This window comes from Cataglyphis hispanica, chromosome 21, assembly GCF_021464435.1.
Source record: "Cataglyphis hispanica isolate Lineage 1 chromosome 21, ULB_Chis1_1.0, whole genome shotgun sequence".
Taxonomy (NCBI): Eukaryota; Metazoa; Arthropoda; class Insecta; order Hymenoptera; family Formicidae; genus Cataglyphis; species Cataglyphis hispanica.
The window spans coordinates 1,786,568-1,799,665 of NC_065974.1; the positions used below are offsets into that span (position 1 = coordinate 1,786,568).

General features: G+C 44.6%; 2 protein-coding genes across 6 annotated transcripts in view; one reads left to right on the forward strand and one right to left on the reverse strand.

Annotated features, from left to right (window-relative positions):
- Positions 1–13,098, reverse strand: part of LOC126857469 (zinc finger CCCH domain-containing protein 13-like) — a 268,457-nt gene that overhangs the window by 47,403 nt on the left and 207,956 nt on the right. The window lies entirely within an intron of this gene.
- Positions 9,424–13,098, forward strand: part of LOC126857432 (iroquois-class homeodomain protein IRX-3) — a 29,526-nt gene continuing 25,851 nt past the window's right edge. Inside the window, exon 1 of the mRNA XM_050606855.1 lies at positions 9,424–11,331. Within this exon, the coding sequence (XP_050462812.1) occupies positions 11,293–11,331 (39 nt within the window). The 5' untranslated portion in view covers positions 9,424–11,292. The remainder of the gene's footprint in view (positions 11,332–13,098) is intronic.

Genomic DNA, 13,098 nt, shown 5'->3' on the forward strand with positions numbered 1-13,098 from the left:
TACATGCCAGCATACACGTTTCTAGATAAAGGCTTATGTTCAATAATTAGTGTATGCATAACTCGTCTTTGAAGGAGGCTTATCGCTCCCCTTAAACCATCGGCCGCGGTAATCGAGTCGCCGATTATACAACCTCGTTATTTCCTTCTGTACAATATTCGAAGACATGATGTGCATTTTTTGTATCAAAATATCAATAAGATCTCGAGTCGTAATTTTTCTTCTATTTTCGATTTCAATTCTCAATCTAACATTCATTTTGATATTTTAATCAATCATTTAATCCATCCCTCTTTTGAAACTGTTTAATCTATAAATCTTATTATTTTATTAAAACTGTAATTTTTATTTTGTTTTATAATCATATTATTAAAGAATATTTAATTTTAAATTATTACAAAATATTAATAACTATTTAATCTATAATCTATAATCAAACTTTTTTTTGCTGAAAGCTTGTCCTTTAAATCTTTAAGTAAGACACTTGGCTCGTTTATTGAAATATAATATAATATATAATAAAATAGTAAAATAAAATAGTATAAAATAGAAGCTGAATTTTATATAAATTCAATTTATCGACATCTTCTAGAATCCATCAGAGTAAGACAACTGAGGTTAAAAATAAAAATAAAATCTCGACTCGAATAGCAAAACTCGCGCCAAGGAGTTTATCACAAATATAAAAAATTTTAAAAAATGTACAAGTTGGATTGATCGATTTAAAGAGTGATGTTTTTGGACCAAGTATATCAACTTAACGCAAAACAATATAACAATCGAGAACGAGACGAAGCGATCATTAACGCATGACTCGCTTTGTTCGACGATACACGTGAAACAATCACGATTGATTGACATGCCCGCGTAAATTCGTTGATCGGTCTTTCAATCACAATCCATCAGCTGGGTGGATCAAACAAATTCAAAAGAAAATCGTACCTGTCTACAACGAATGATGAATTGTTATTTCAATCCTGTCGCGTGCGTATCTCGCGTTCTAGGTTTATATCGAAGTAGCTCGCTATATTAGTAATATGTTTATAATAAAATTTTACCCATTATGTACACACTCATTTTAATTATTATTTCAGAAATAAGAATTGTGGAAAAGTGAAAAGATAATCATCAAATTGTAACACTTTATCAAGCAAATTTGTGTGAGACTGTCGTCTTTCTCGCGTGACTCTACATTCGTTTCTCGATTGGAAGACGCGAGTCGACACTTTGACGGCTTCACGAATCGGTTGATCGACTTTCTAACGGACGATCGTTGGAGCGGCTTCTTCAGATCGTCCGCAAGATTGAGGGCCGGCCTGCACAAAGACAAGCTGAGCGACGAATAAGGGGATAACCGGGAGAGGGTTGGAAATCTCGCGCTTCGTTTAATTAATGAATGGCGGCAGCGTTCTTCTCTTCTTTTTTTTTTTTGGAGAAGAACCGCCGCTCTCTCTCATCTAAACATCTTTAGGGTTCTCACATATAGTTAGGAGCGCGGTGTCACGTATTCATCACACGGATCTAACTACGGCGCTTTTTACGGGCCTCTCGCACACGTATAACGACGCATACATGGTTGAAACTCATGGGTGGATCTAACTACGACGTCCAACGCGGTAAATCTTTCATGTTGCCGCGCGACAAGGTGCATCCTCGGACCCTTCTCGAAGATCGGCCATGATGGCGCCGGCCATGGATATCTCGGAACATGGACCATTAATGTCGGAGACTTCTCAGTTGCTAAAATCTTTTTACCTCAACTCTTGCGAAAGCTGTCATTTAAAGGACGTGTGCATTTATGAATCATCGCAAATTCATCAGATGGTTGATTATTCGCTTCTAATACGATTATTAGAACTTTTTGCCGATGAAAAACGTTGTAAGTAAATATACTTGTACTCGTGTCTGTCCAATTGTTGATATCTTTACAATTGAGCGTGTATAAACGTTTTTACCTCGAGATATTTAAAATCAAACCTTAGTCTTTTGATCTTTATATCCGATCCGATACGTTAGGTAATGTAATTAATGTGATGCTCAATATTAGGATATTTTTCCTCTGACATGTTTGCCCGTGCCAGATTTCACGATTATCGCGGATACGTCGACAAAGTGTCGGCCAAAATCCTTTGAAGATATCGCGTATCTATCTGTCTACTCGATGTTTGATCTGTTCGAAACATGGACGAGCACTCTGTCCGCCGGTGATAACGGCCGATGATCACTGATACATACTTCGAGCGATTATAATGTCTATCATTCGTCCTGGATATAGATTGATCTTATCGAACATTGTACACACATATGTGTGCACATGCACGAGAGACATTCGTGAAGTAAATATCGATAATAATATCGTCATTATTTTTCATGTAAGTAAAATATTCTCTTATATATAATGTATTAATTAAAATTTTTTTTTTAATATATATACAGAAGGTATCAGAATTAAACCATTAAATTTTAATTGAAAATATAAATTTAGGATCTCAAAATAAATATAAAAATTTTTCTAGAGATATGTGCCTGCGAACCTCTTGTTTAAGAGATACTGACTATCTAAAGTTATGACCAAAAATGCTGAATAGAATTATTATGCGGTTATTCATATGCGAAACTTATCTCTTTATTATATCAGAAATTTTTCAGTTTGTTCAATGTTTATGTGATTTATGCGATGTGATGTTTAAATAATAATATAGCTATATTTCACATTTACTCTAACATAATGTGCCATATATTTACGTATAGTATTTGTAATAGATATCTAATGCCACTGTGTAATTTTGTATGAATGAAGATCATGCAAATAAATAGCTAATTAATTCCATTATATCACTAATGTCTTGAAAAAAAAAGGTGCTAAGCTTGTCTCCTTGTTATTAATTTTTTTACTACAATCTGACAATAATTTCATAAAATCTCTTGTATTTAAAATATTTAGATATCAATATCTCTTGAACAAAAGGCGTTTGCAGACATAAAAATCTCTAAAAATGTTCTTACTTATTTTTTTAGGATTCTATAAGTTCATGTTTTAAGTTAAATAGTTTAAATTGGAAATATCCTGTATATATACCAATAAAGAAATTTTATAATATATCAGTGTGTGTGTGTGTGTGTGTATGTATTGTATATATATTTAAAATATTTTTATTATCAGAGAAAGAATAAAATTGTATACATTATACATAAGAAATCACGCTGTATATAACAATAGTATTTATATATATATGTATAATATACATATATTATTGTTATCCTACTCTACATCCTGAAAATGTAAGATTTCGATGAGCGATTGTTTACTAGAGTGCAAAAAATCGAGTCTTACAGCATGGACAAATATTTCACATTGTAATGCAAGTTTTTATATATGTGTATCGCATACAATGGCGCGCGCAAGTATCGCGGTTCACCCTGTCGTATCGGAGGCAGGCTTATGCCGTGAGTGGCGTATTAATTATACCGCGGCTCCTTATAATGTAATTTATGGGAGGGCGCGCGAGAGAGCGAGGGGAGCGTTATCAATTCGCGCGAGATTAATCACTTAAGTTTATACTAGCCTCTTCTATCCACTTTACTCTGTAAGTAGTACTCCTCGCCTTGCTCCCACGGCTTCTCTCCCGTGTCTCAACACCATCAGCAACGCTCTTGATTTATGAGGTGGAGCCGTGCGGTAGGTCTGCTCAGCGTGCTATTACACTAGACGAGCGGTCTTAATAAAAGTTTATCCGGAGAGTCATTGTGTCGGGCCAGGAAAACCTTGTGTTAACCACCGTTTCATTACAACGAAACAGTCCCGTGTCATGAGAAAAGCAACATTAATCTTTTGCTCGACTTGAGAAGAGCGTGCTTCTCGAGGGGCTCAACGTGTTAAAGTTTATGTAAATACATATAAAAAAAAATATATATATATATATATATATATATATATATATATATATAAACGTCTAAAATATCGATTGTTGGAATTTTCTGAGGAAGTAGTATAGTTAGTATCAGCGCCGCCAGTCTATTCTCTCTTTTTCTAACAATCGAAATAATTCGGCAAGGAATATAAAATTAATCCACAAAGTATTCACATATTTGTCGACGAATGCAGCTCGATAAGATTCTCGATCGTACAATGCGTTACGAAAAAGGTCGGACGTTTCGCAGCTTGTTTCTTAACCGACGTGAAAAAAATCGCCTTTTTTAAAAAACCGGAAAGAATTAACGCAAAATATAACGCGCGCGCACTCTGCCGGAGAACGGAATGAACCCGTCCATGATTCTTTCCTCGTTGCACCGGGCATTAGAATCGTCTCGCTCGTAGGATCCCCGTGCGGGTAATTCAACACGGTGACAATCGTTGCTGCACACACCGTCGAGAGAGGATCTCCTCTCCCCCCGCCTCGAGAGCAGAGACGGCGGGGTGGCCGCCGCCGAATGGCCACGACGCAGGCACCCCCTTCTCCCCGGATCTCTAGTATAACACACTAGCTCCCCACTTTTCTTGCTTCGCCGCGGATACCAACGAGGTAGGTCTATAACCGTCCTTTGTGTCGAGTCGTGCTGCCACCTGCCCAACAGTTTCGACGACCTTGTCCGTGACTAATTTTGCCGAGCATTTCGGATTGTCCGTGGTCTCATCCAGAACCATGGAATAATATCTGTATGAGAGAGAATCGAATATGGGGGTCCCTCATCAGAAGCATAATCAGCTTGATCGAATGTAGTAATTTATTCCCCAAATGAAATAATATCCGTTTTAAAGATCGTATACAGGAAGTTATATATTAATAATGTAAAAGGCATTTTTATTTTTAGTCCCCAGGTACAGATATTGAATTATAATAAATATCTATATACTCGATAAAAATCGGCTCGATACAACATGGACAATATATAGATATGTAACAATGTTGGCCAATATGATATTGGCCATATCATGTTAACGTTAGATAACAGTTGTTGTGAAGATAATGCACAATTGTGAGTTGGTCACATAAAATTTATATACATGATATGGTTGATGTATATTAGCCCTATTGTGTGGAATTGACTTCAGTACGAAAGGATGTAGAATAGGGGAAGCTACAGAAGGAGTACTCATACATCTAATCATTTTGTACGATTGATTGTATATTTACATATCAAACATGTAATCGTAATTGGATTGGATGGCTGGTAATCGGTCTCTCTTTATTTCAGCCCTTTATTACCTATCATTTTAAAGGATAAAGGGGAATAAGTAGAATAGGGATACATATCCGTTGCGTGCGTCGTAAAATTGTAACAAGGCGCGCATCTGTTCTTTCCTCCCAGGAAAATCGCTTTCGCGGGATGTCAGTTGAGCATTAACATATCTATATACGATGATGTTCCGTGCAAATAATTGCGAGTCGCGCGAGATCGCGAACGCAACATGCGGTTTGCTCGCGCGACGTCCAACACGACGACGAGTCGCTTTTGCTTACGTGCACACTTATTGCGCACGATCTATAATTGCAGGTTATTTCCAGGACTGATAGCTCTTTTTTTTTCAACTCGCGCTTGTACTCGCTCAATTCGCGTGTAAGAGGGAGGAAAGGGACGGAGGTGCGGGGAGAACCTGTCCATTTTACACGCATGTATCGTGTCATCTACGGTACGACGTGTCGTAGTGTGTTTTACACATTTGCGTGCATCGCCGATACACATCGCTCTGATCCACATCGCCATCTAACATTCTACTCTGGCAAATTGTCAAATGTACCACTTAACGTCTATATCGCGCGAATTATGCGCTCGATATACGAGCCTTTCGGCGTTGATGTTGTTTAAGAACAGCGAGTCTTTTCTACTAAAAGACATTTATACAAAATGATTTCTATCGAATTTGTATAAGTGTTTGTGCGTGTGTCAAAAATATTAATAAATTAAAAATGAATTCATGTCTATTCTCTTTAATATATATTAATGATAAATTTGAAACTGTTGATTATATTATTAAAATATTCTTTTACGAATCTTATTGAATGATTAAGATACGAAAAAATATCTATAGCCAGAAAATTCAACGAGCAATGTGTACGTATTATGATTGATAAGTTTCAAAATAAACGAATGCAACCGACACACGCACATACACACGTGTACAACAAAAATGTTTTCTAAATATGTATAATGATCACTTTTCAAAACAAAAACAAATCTCGATAAAAAAGCATAAGTTAACGGCGGATACACTTTTTCAAAACAAAACAAACCTATCAAAATAATAGAATCTCGTATTGGAATTGAAATTATCACAATTGTCAATCACTTGACAAATATTTCAATAATTTTCTGTCACAAAACGAACACGCAGCACTCGGAGTTGTTGCATCACTCTAGCTCGCTTTTTATCGTCGGGAAAGATGGAGATTCCCGCGACATCGATATCGTTATTATCTTGATTTATCGTCAATAACTTGACACGACGATGATGATATCATTATGGGACAAACGACTATCATCGCGCTGCATCCTCCGGTGTCACCACAAATATCATTCCAAAGTCGAAGACGTTTGATTTCTGATGATCAGCACACGCACGCACAAAATCCAATATCGATTGTAAGAGATAGCTTGTTAGTTTAAGTTTAAAACGACTACGAGAACAATGTCTGTGCACGTCGACAAATTTGACGTCGCATTCGCGGAAAATCAGCATTGTAATAGACGAAGGAACGAACGAACGAAGGGGTGAGATAACAGTAAGGTGAAGTTGAAGGGCGAAGGAGAAAATGGACGAGAGGGAGACTTCCTACGTGTCGACATTTCACGATGCACTTGCGAAGAAGGAAGGTGCTCACATATGAGCAGCAACGCCCTCTTAAAGAAAGGGCGCGGGGAAGGCGAAGACAAGGGGGAGGGTGAAAGCCGGACGCGGAGAGGGAGAGTTTGCGCGCGATTGTGTGTAGACCGCGGTGTTAACAAACGGTACACTAATGTTTCACATCTCGGTTGTGCACCCCTCCCTTCCCCTCCTTGTCGTCCAACCCACCGGCCCTTTATCGTTCTTCTTCCTCGCTCCCAGTCGCACCGGGTCCCGAGTCCGTTGCGTCGTCGGCTCGATCTCGCTCCCTCGTCGACGAGCACCTCCGTCGCTCTGTCGGCGAGCGAGAGTGCGAGGTAGCGGTTCGGCGTGCCGTGCACGTTCGGTCGGGAGGTGACGACGAGGAGAGGCGACGGCGTTACGAGTTTCAGTGGTAGTCACTCTCGCCGTGCTACAACACAACCACCCGTCGAGGGGAGAAAGAGAGGCGAGAGAACGAAGGAGACCGGAGGAGGCGGGGCGAGGTTAGTCCGCGCCCACGGAGGGGAAAAAAGCCGAGCTCCGCACCCACCGTGGCAACGTTAGAGGGGAGGCGAAAGAAGTGTGGAAGGGGACAATTTATCCGACGTCTCGCCCGCCGCGCCGGCTCACCAATACATTGACATCCAGCTGGCGCACGTGTATGAGTGCGCGCGTTCGCCGTCAAGTTATGGTCCGGTTGCCACCAGGTGAGCGTGTGTGCGTAGATCGCGCGCACTATCGTCGATCAGTTGGCGAAAAATACATCGGTGCGTCTCTTTTTCTCATCCAGGTGCGCCTTTCCGCCCTTTTCTCCCGACCCCTTTAGGAAAGACCCCCCACCAGCGTGGACAACGGGATATACTTCCGCACCGGCGATCCGCCACCTTCAACCGCCCCTATCCGCCCATTTCGACGGCGGTCTCCCCAGGAGGGCGACAAGTACGCGCGAGGAGGCGAACTTCTTCGAAAGAACTGCGCAAAACATCCTTGCCAGACGATCCTCGACCGAGATCCTTATCGCTGCAATTGTCACACGCTGGCTTCCCCTCAAACTTACTATCATAAGGTGCTATCACAATTACTCTTCGTTTCAACAGCCGAGATTCGACTAAATAGCGGGATTGTATATTGCTAAAAAAATACTCGTCTATTCGTTGATCTATCCAAGTAGAAATAGTGACGCAAGGCTACAAAATCTAACAGACTCTGACGAGATGATTGACGCGCGGTACGCGTGCGACGAAACGTTCGTGCGACATTGTTACGTTAAACTGTCGGAACGAGCATAGTACGCGGCGTAAACGCGTTCATGTAATACGCTCGCTGGAGTGACGATCGTGCATTTCGCGCGATGTAAATGGGCGTGAGAGAGAGAGAGACAGACGAGGTGGGAACGAGACCATGGATGAACAACGCATGGGTGGAAATGAGAGAGACGGACGGACGAGGGAAGAGAGGAGGCGAGAGAAAGAGACGGGAATGTAGAGACGAGGAAAGAGAAAGACGCAAGTTGGTGGTATAGTCAAGTGTCGCGTAGTGCGTGGAATAAGGAGGAGGGCGCGGTATCGGAGCTAACGCCGAGCACGAAGCAGGAAGGGGCACGAAGTAGTCGGCGATCTTGTCCTAGCGTGAAGGAGGAGGAGGAGGAGGAGGAGGTAGCGGTGAAAAAGAGAAAGAAAGAAGACGACGACGATGGTGGGAGACACGGATCGGAGTGTGCGGTCGTGTCCGAGGTAGAGAAGGAGGAGGAGGAGGAGGAGGAGGAAGTGGTGGAGAATCAGTCGGCGGGAGAGAGGGCAACGAACAAACTACCGAGAAGAAGTCAGCGGCAAGTAAAGCAGCGCCGCCGAGGCTAAACTTCGGGATCTATCGAACTAAAATTGTCGTGTAGTTTCTGCCTCCGTGCCTCCCAATCCACCTAACCCCCCCGTGATCTCCCCCTTCGCGTTCGCCCTCTCTGCCAACCGTTCACTCTTCTCGCCCCACCACCACATATCGGAGCGTGGCAGCATCTCGGCCGGTCGCGTCCCCCGACCGTCTCATTCAACCCATCCCCTCCATACGAACGAAAGCCGAGAACGAAGAGGGAAGAAAGCGACTACGGTGGGGCGTCACGAGCGAGGGCGAGCTATTGCGGCCGTCGCGCGAACGAGCGAGAGGCGAAAAACTGAAAGAGGAAAGGACGGAAGAGACCCCGACTCGGCCGTGTGGCGAGGGGAAGGGAAGAACGCAGGGAGAGAACGCGAGCGCCCCACGGGCGACTCACCATATTTTATTGTCGCGTTTGCCGACGCTAACCGCCGAGGCTCCGTTCGACGAGGAGAGACACGTAGGGGAATGCCTACGACGGGTAGTATCCGCGCGGGAAGAGAAGAGTGCCACGCACGACGACACACGGCGCGCTAATACGAGAGAATCTACGCGCCGCGCACGAATTCGCGCGCGCGGGGGGTACGACAGGAGATTGTCGGCGGCCGTCGAGAGAGCGTGTGGCAGAGGTGGTGCCCGTACCCCCACCAGATCGACCGCCACGTCGACCTGGACCCTCCCACCCGTCTCGCCGACGACAAACCATCTCGCAAAAATCGTCCCCCTTTCCGCGGAAGGAAAAGAACCACGGCGACGACTCTGCCACCACCAACTACCACCACCACCGTCAGTGGCGAGAGAGAGTTCTCTTGTCGGAGCCGTTTCTCTCGTCATCGGGCCACCACCACTAGCGCGATACTATCGTTACTCTACCCGCCAGCGCCATCCGCACTGTGTACCCGTCGCCTCCTCCTACGACACGGCAATCAACCCTCATCTCGCGGAATCTCGCGGTTCTTCCGCGAACGAGGACACGCGTCGGCAACGGAAACGGGCAGTGCTCATCGCGTTTCGGTGAATGTGGAGCAAAGTTCTTTTCTCCAGTGACAATTGCGTCTAAGTGCTCGAGATAACGGATAGAAAACGCTCGATTGGATCTTGGTACAGTTGGGCATCGAAAAAAAGGAGGGGTCTTACAGACAAGGAGTGAGAAAGAAAGGAAGGGGACAATAAGAAACGAAACGGATATAACACACACACACACAGAGTCTGATCCCTGTAGGCTCTCGCGTCGGGAGCTACCAGCCAGCGTGTTGCACGAGGCAAACACGCACCGCCGTCAGTTCGTACTTGGCGCTTTGGCGGAGCGCGCGCGATCGGTAGCGCCACGACAGAAGCCACGGCGCGGATCGGCAGGTACGCGCATCGGGCGCGACGAGAGGAAGAGGAGAAAGCTAACATAAGAATAAGAAGCAAGCGTGCGCTCGCGCGCGCGCCTCTCTTTCGCGAATTCCGAGCGCGTGATTGCGCAGGCCGTCGGGCGACCGGCTGCGTGGAAGGACCGGCTGCGAGGGGATAAAAAGAGACGACCGGTGCGCCGCGTGATTCTCTTCGTCGTCCTCGCCGCCACTCTCCCATTCTCTTTCTCTCTTTCTCCCTCGCTCTCCTCCTCCGTTCACTCCTCTCCTTTTTCAGCGGTGCCCCTCCGACACCCCCTCGCGGCGCTCAACCTACCTACCGCTCTATTTCTCTATCTTTCTCGCTCTCATTCCCCCCCCCTCCCCCTTCTCTCGCCTCCCCGTCCCACGCTCCCTCTATCCCCGTCCACCCTTCTCGCTCCCACCCGCCACGGCTGTCTCGCTCGCACTCGCGTACCTCCGCCTTCCTATCCGCGCCGAGCGGAGGACTGGATTCCGTCGAAAAGAAACGACGATTCGGAGGATAGTCGCGACCGATCATAGCTGGCGCGTCGATCGGATCAACCGAAGTGAACTAGCCGCCGCGACTAACCGCATCGCGCGCGATACACAAGTATCACAGCGTCGCGCGCTGCGCGTGCCCTCCGACCTTTCCTTTTTTTTTTGTTCCCTCCCCGCGACTACGGGGGTAGCGCGACTCGTGGTGCGCGTCCGGTCGGTGGACTCGCACTCTTTCTCCGGGAGGGATCCTCGGCGCGCCTCGTGACCCCCTTCGACTCGACGCGAGTGTGACCTCGGAGTGCACGCGGACTGTGTGGACGTTTCGGGCTTCAGTCGACCTTCTCGAGTGTGTGTCCGACACGCGTAAGCGCACACCACGGAAGACTGAGAACTGCAACCGCGATCAACTTGTTTCCGGCTTGTTCTCGCGCGTGTTGACAGTGTCCCGAGTGTGCATATGCCGGCAACGGACCGTCAGCGATTCCGACAGGATCGCGTGCAGCCGGGCACCGGGTTGCGACGACGGGACGCGCGGGAGTGTCGTCGCCGGCGCGAGTAGCACCCTCGCCGGGGGTGGCGCGTGTCGGCAGATCGTTCGCCGGTGAAGGAGAGAGCGAAAGAGTGTGCACGGAGGATCGACACGAAAGTGACACGGAAGCGTCGGCAAGTGACGCGAGGATTCAGCGAATGCCGCGCACTCGTGGAACGATGATCGCGTAGCGGCGCCCGACCATCACGGCCCTGAGCGGCCGACACATCATGTCACAGTTCTCTTTCCGAGGATCGCCAAATCTACAGGTGAGAGCGCCCAGCTCGATCGCGAGTCGAAATCGCGCGCGCGCGAGGAAAAGAAAACGGAATTTGAAATATTATAGCATCTGTCAAACTTCCATCGTGTCAACTTTGAGCGCGAACACTGCGCGAAAGTTCAACTAGGACACTCGCAAGGGACCATGCGTGTCTTAGGATTTGCCGCGAGATTTCGAAAATCTTCGATCGACGCGAGTTATTCGATGATAAGGTCGATGCAGCGAGTCGACGATTACAAGACGCGTAAACGATAATAGATAAATCGGGACGGTGTAGTATCAGAGATCGCGTCGCTAATGTTAATAATTTCCATTTTTTAAGCCAAATCTTTTAGTTTGATTTCATTGATGTGTCAAAGTGCTTTAAAAATTACATATTTCACTTAACGGCCGCACGTATTTCAAACAACAGAACTAGAAATCGATAATTATCCGAGGAATAAATGAATTCGTAGCCTAGAAATAGTGCGGCACACGAAACACCGTATATATTTGTCTGTACATTTAATGTTTCGGTTAAAAAACAACCGCGACGTAGGAAATTGATGTTTTTTTTTTTCGACCGCGAATTATTTATTGCGTATTTGTATTGCTTACGCGACGTGTCGTGTTTTTTCTTTAATTCCTTTAATTCCTCGAGATAATAAATTAAATCAGTAAAAAATCGTGTATTAGTTTAAAATTTCCAATCAGCTATGCTGTTTCGTAAACATCATTATACTTGTAATTTGGCTTTTGTTCTTTCCCGATTTGTAAAACTAATCCGTATTTCGTTTAGTGCATAATTGATGAAGAGTAACGTATAACTTAAGCTTTCACGAATGTTCATTTTTGCTAGACAGTTTTTTTTGGATATTTCTCTTTTATTTCGCGCCGAAGTGATTAAAAACGTCCAACCAGAAATATCAATCTGAACATTGTAAATTTTTTTTCGTCCACACAAATTACACACGATCGACATGCAGTCGCGATATTATTTATATCTGGCTTGCAATAAATCTGTCTACGATTTGTTGACGATATATTTTATCATGCTGAAAAAAAAATATATATATGTATATATATTTTTTTTTTCATTCTTAAAGTTTCTTACATCAATAAAATTAAAAAAAAGAACTAATTTGTTTATACAATAACATATCTATGTACAGTATAATTTGCTGTCGACGTAATCTCTATTTGAAGCATTAATTTAGCTTGTTTGGAAGTAAAATACAGTTAATGATTAAACACTCAAGTAATATACGTATGTATGGTTTTGCACGCAAACATTGCACACATACACACAGTTATACCTAACACGACAAATGTCCTTATTACTGACTATGTAACGATATGGACAAAGTGAAACATCGTCGGAGCGATTACAAAGCAACTTTGCCCGGTTAACAGCGTTGTCGTCTGCAGAAATTACGATCGGCTAATGTTGCACGCTTGCGCGATCTGTGTTTAAAGTGCCCTCGTTATAAATAATTCTCGCCATTCGAAATTACGATGCGTGCGACGCGTCGTTAACCCGTTTTCGCAAGGCGTATCGAATAATTTGTAGGGTGAAGAATCTCACAGCGGCGAGAGAGAGAGAGAGAGAGAGAGAGAGAGGGAGGAGAGGGTAGCGAAAATGAATAGCCGTTGGCAAGGCTGAGAGGTTCCGTACCACGTGTCCTGACACGCTGCATATAGGTATATATACCTCTCTCCGTGTGCATATATGCCGCGCGTAGCGTTGAACTGAGAACATGTGTTGCCACGCCTAAAT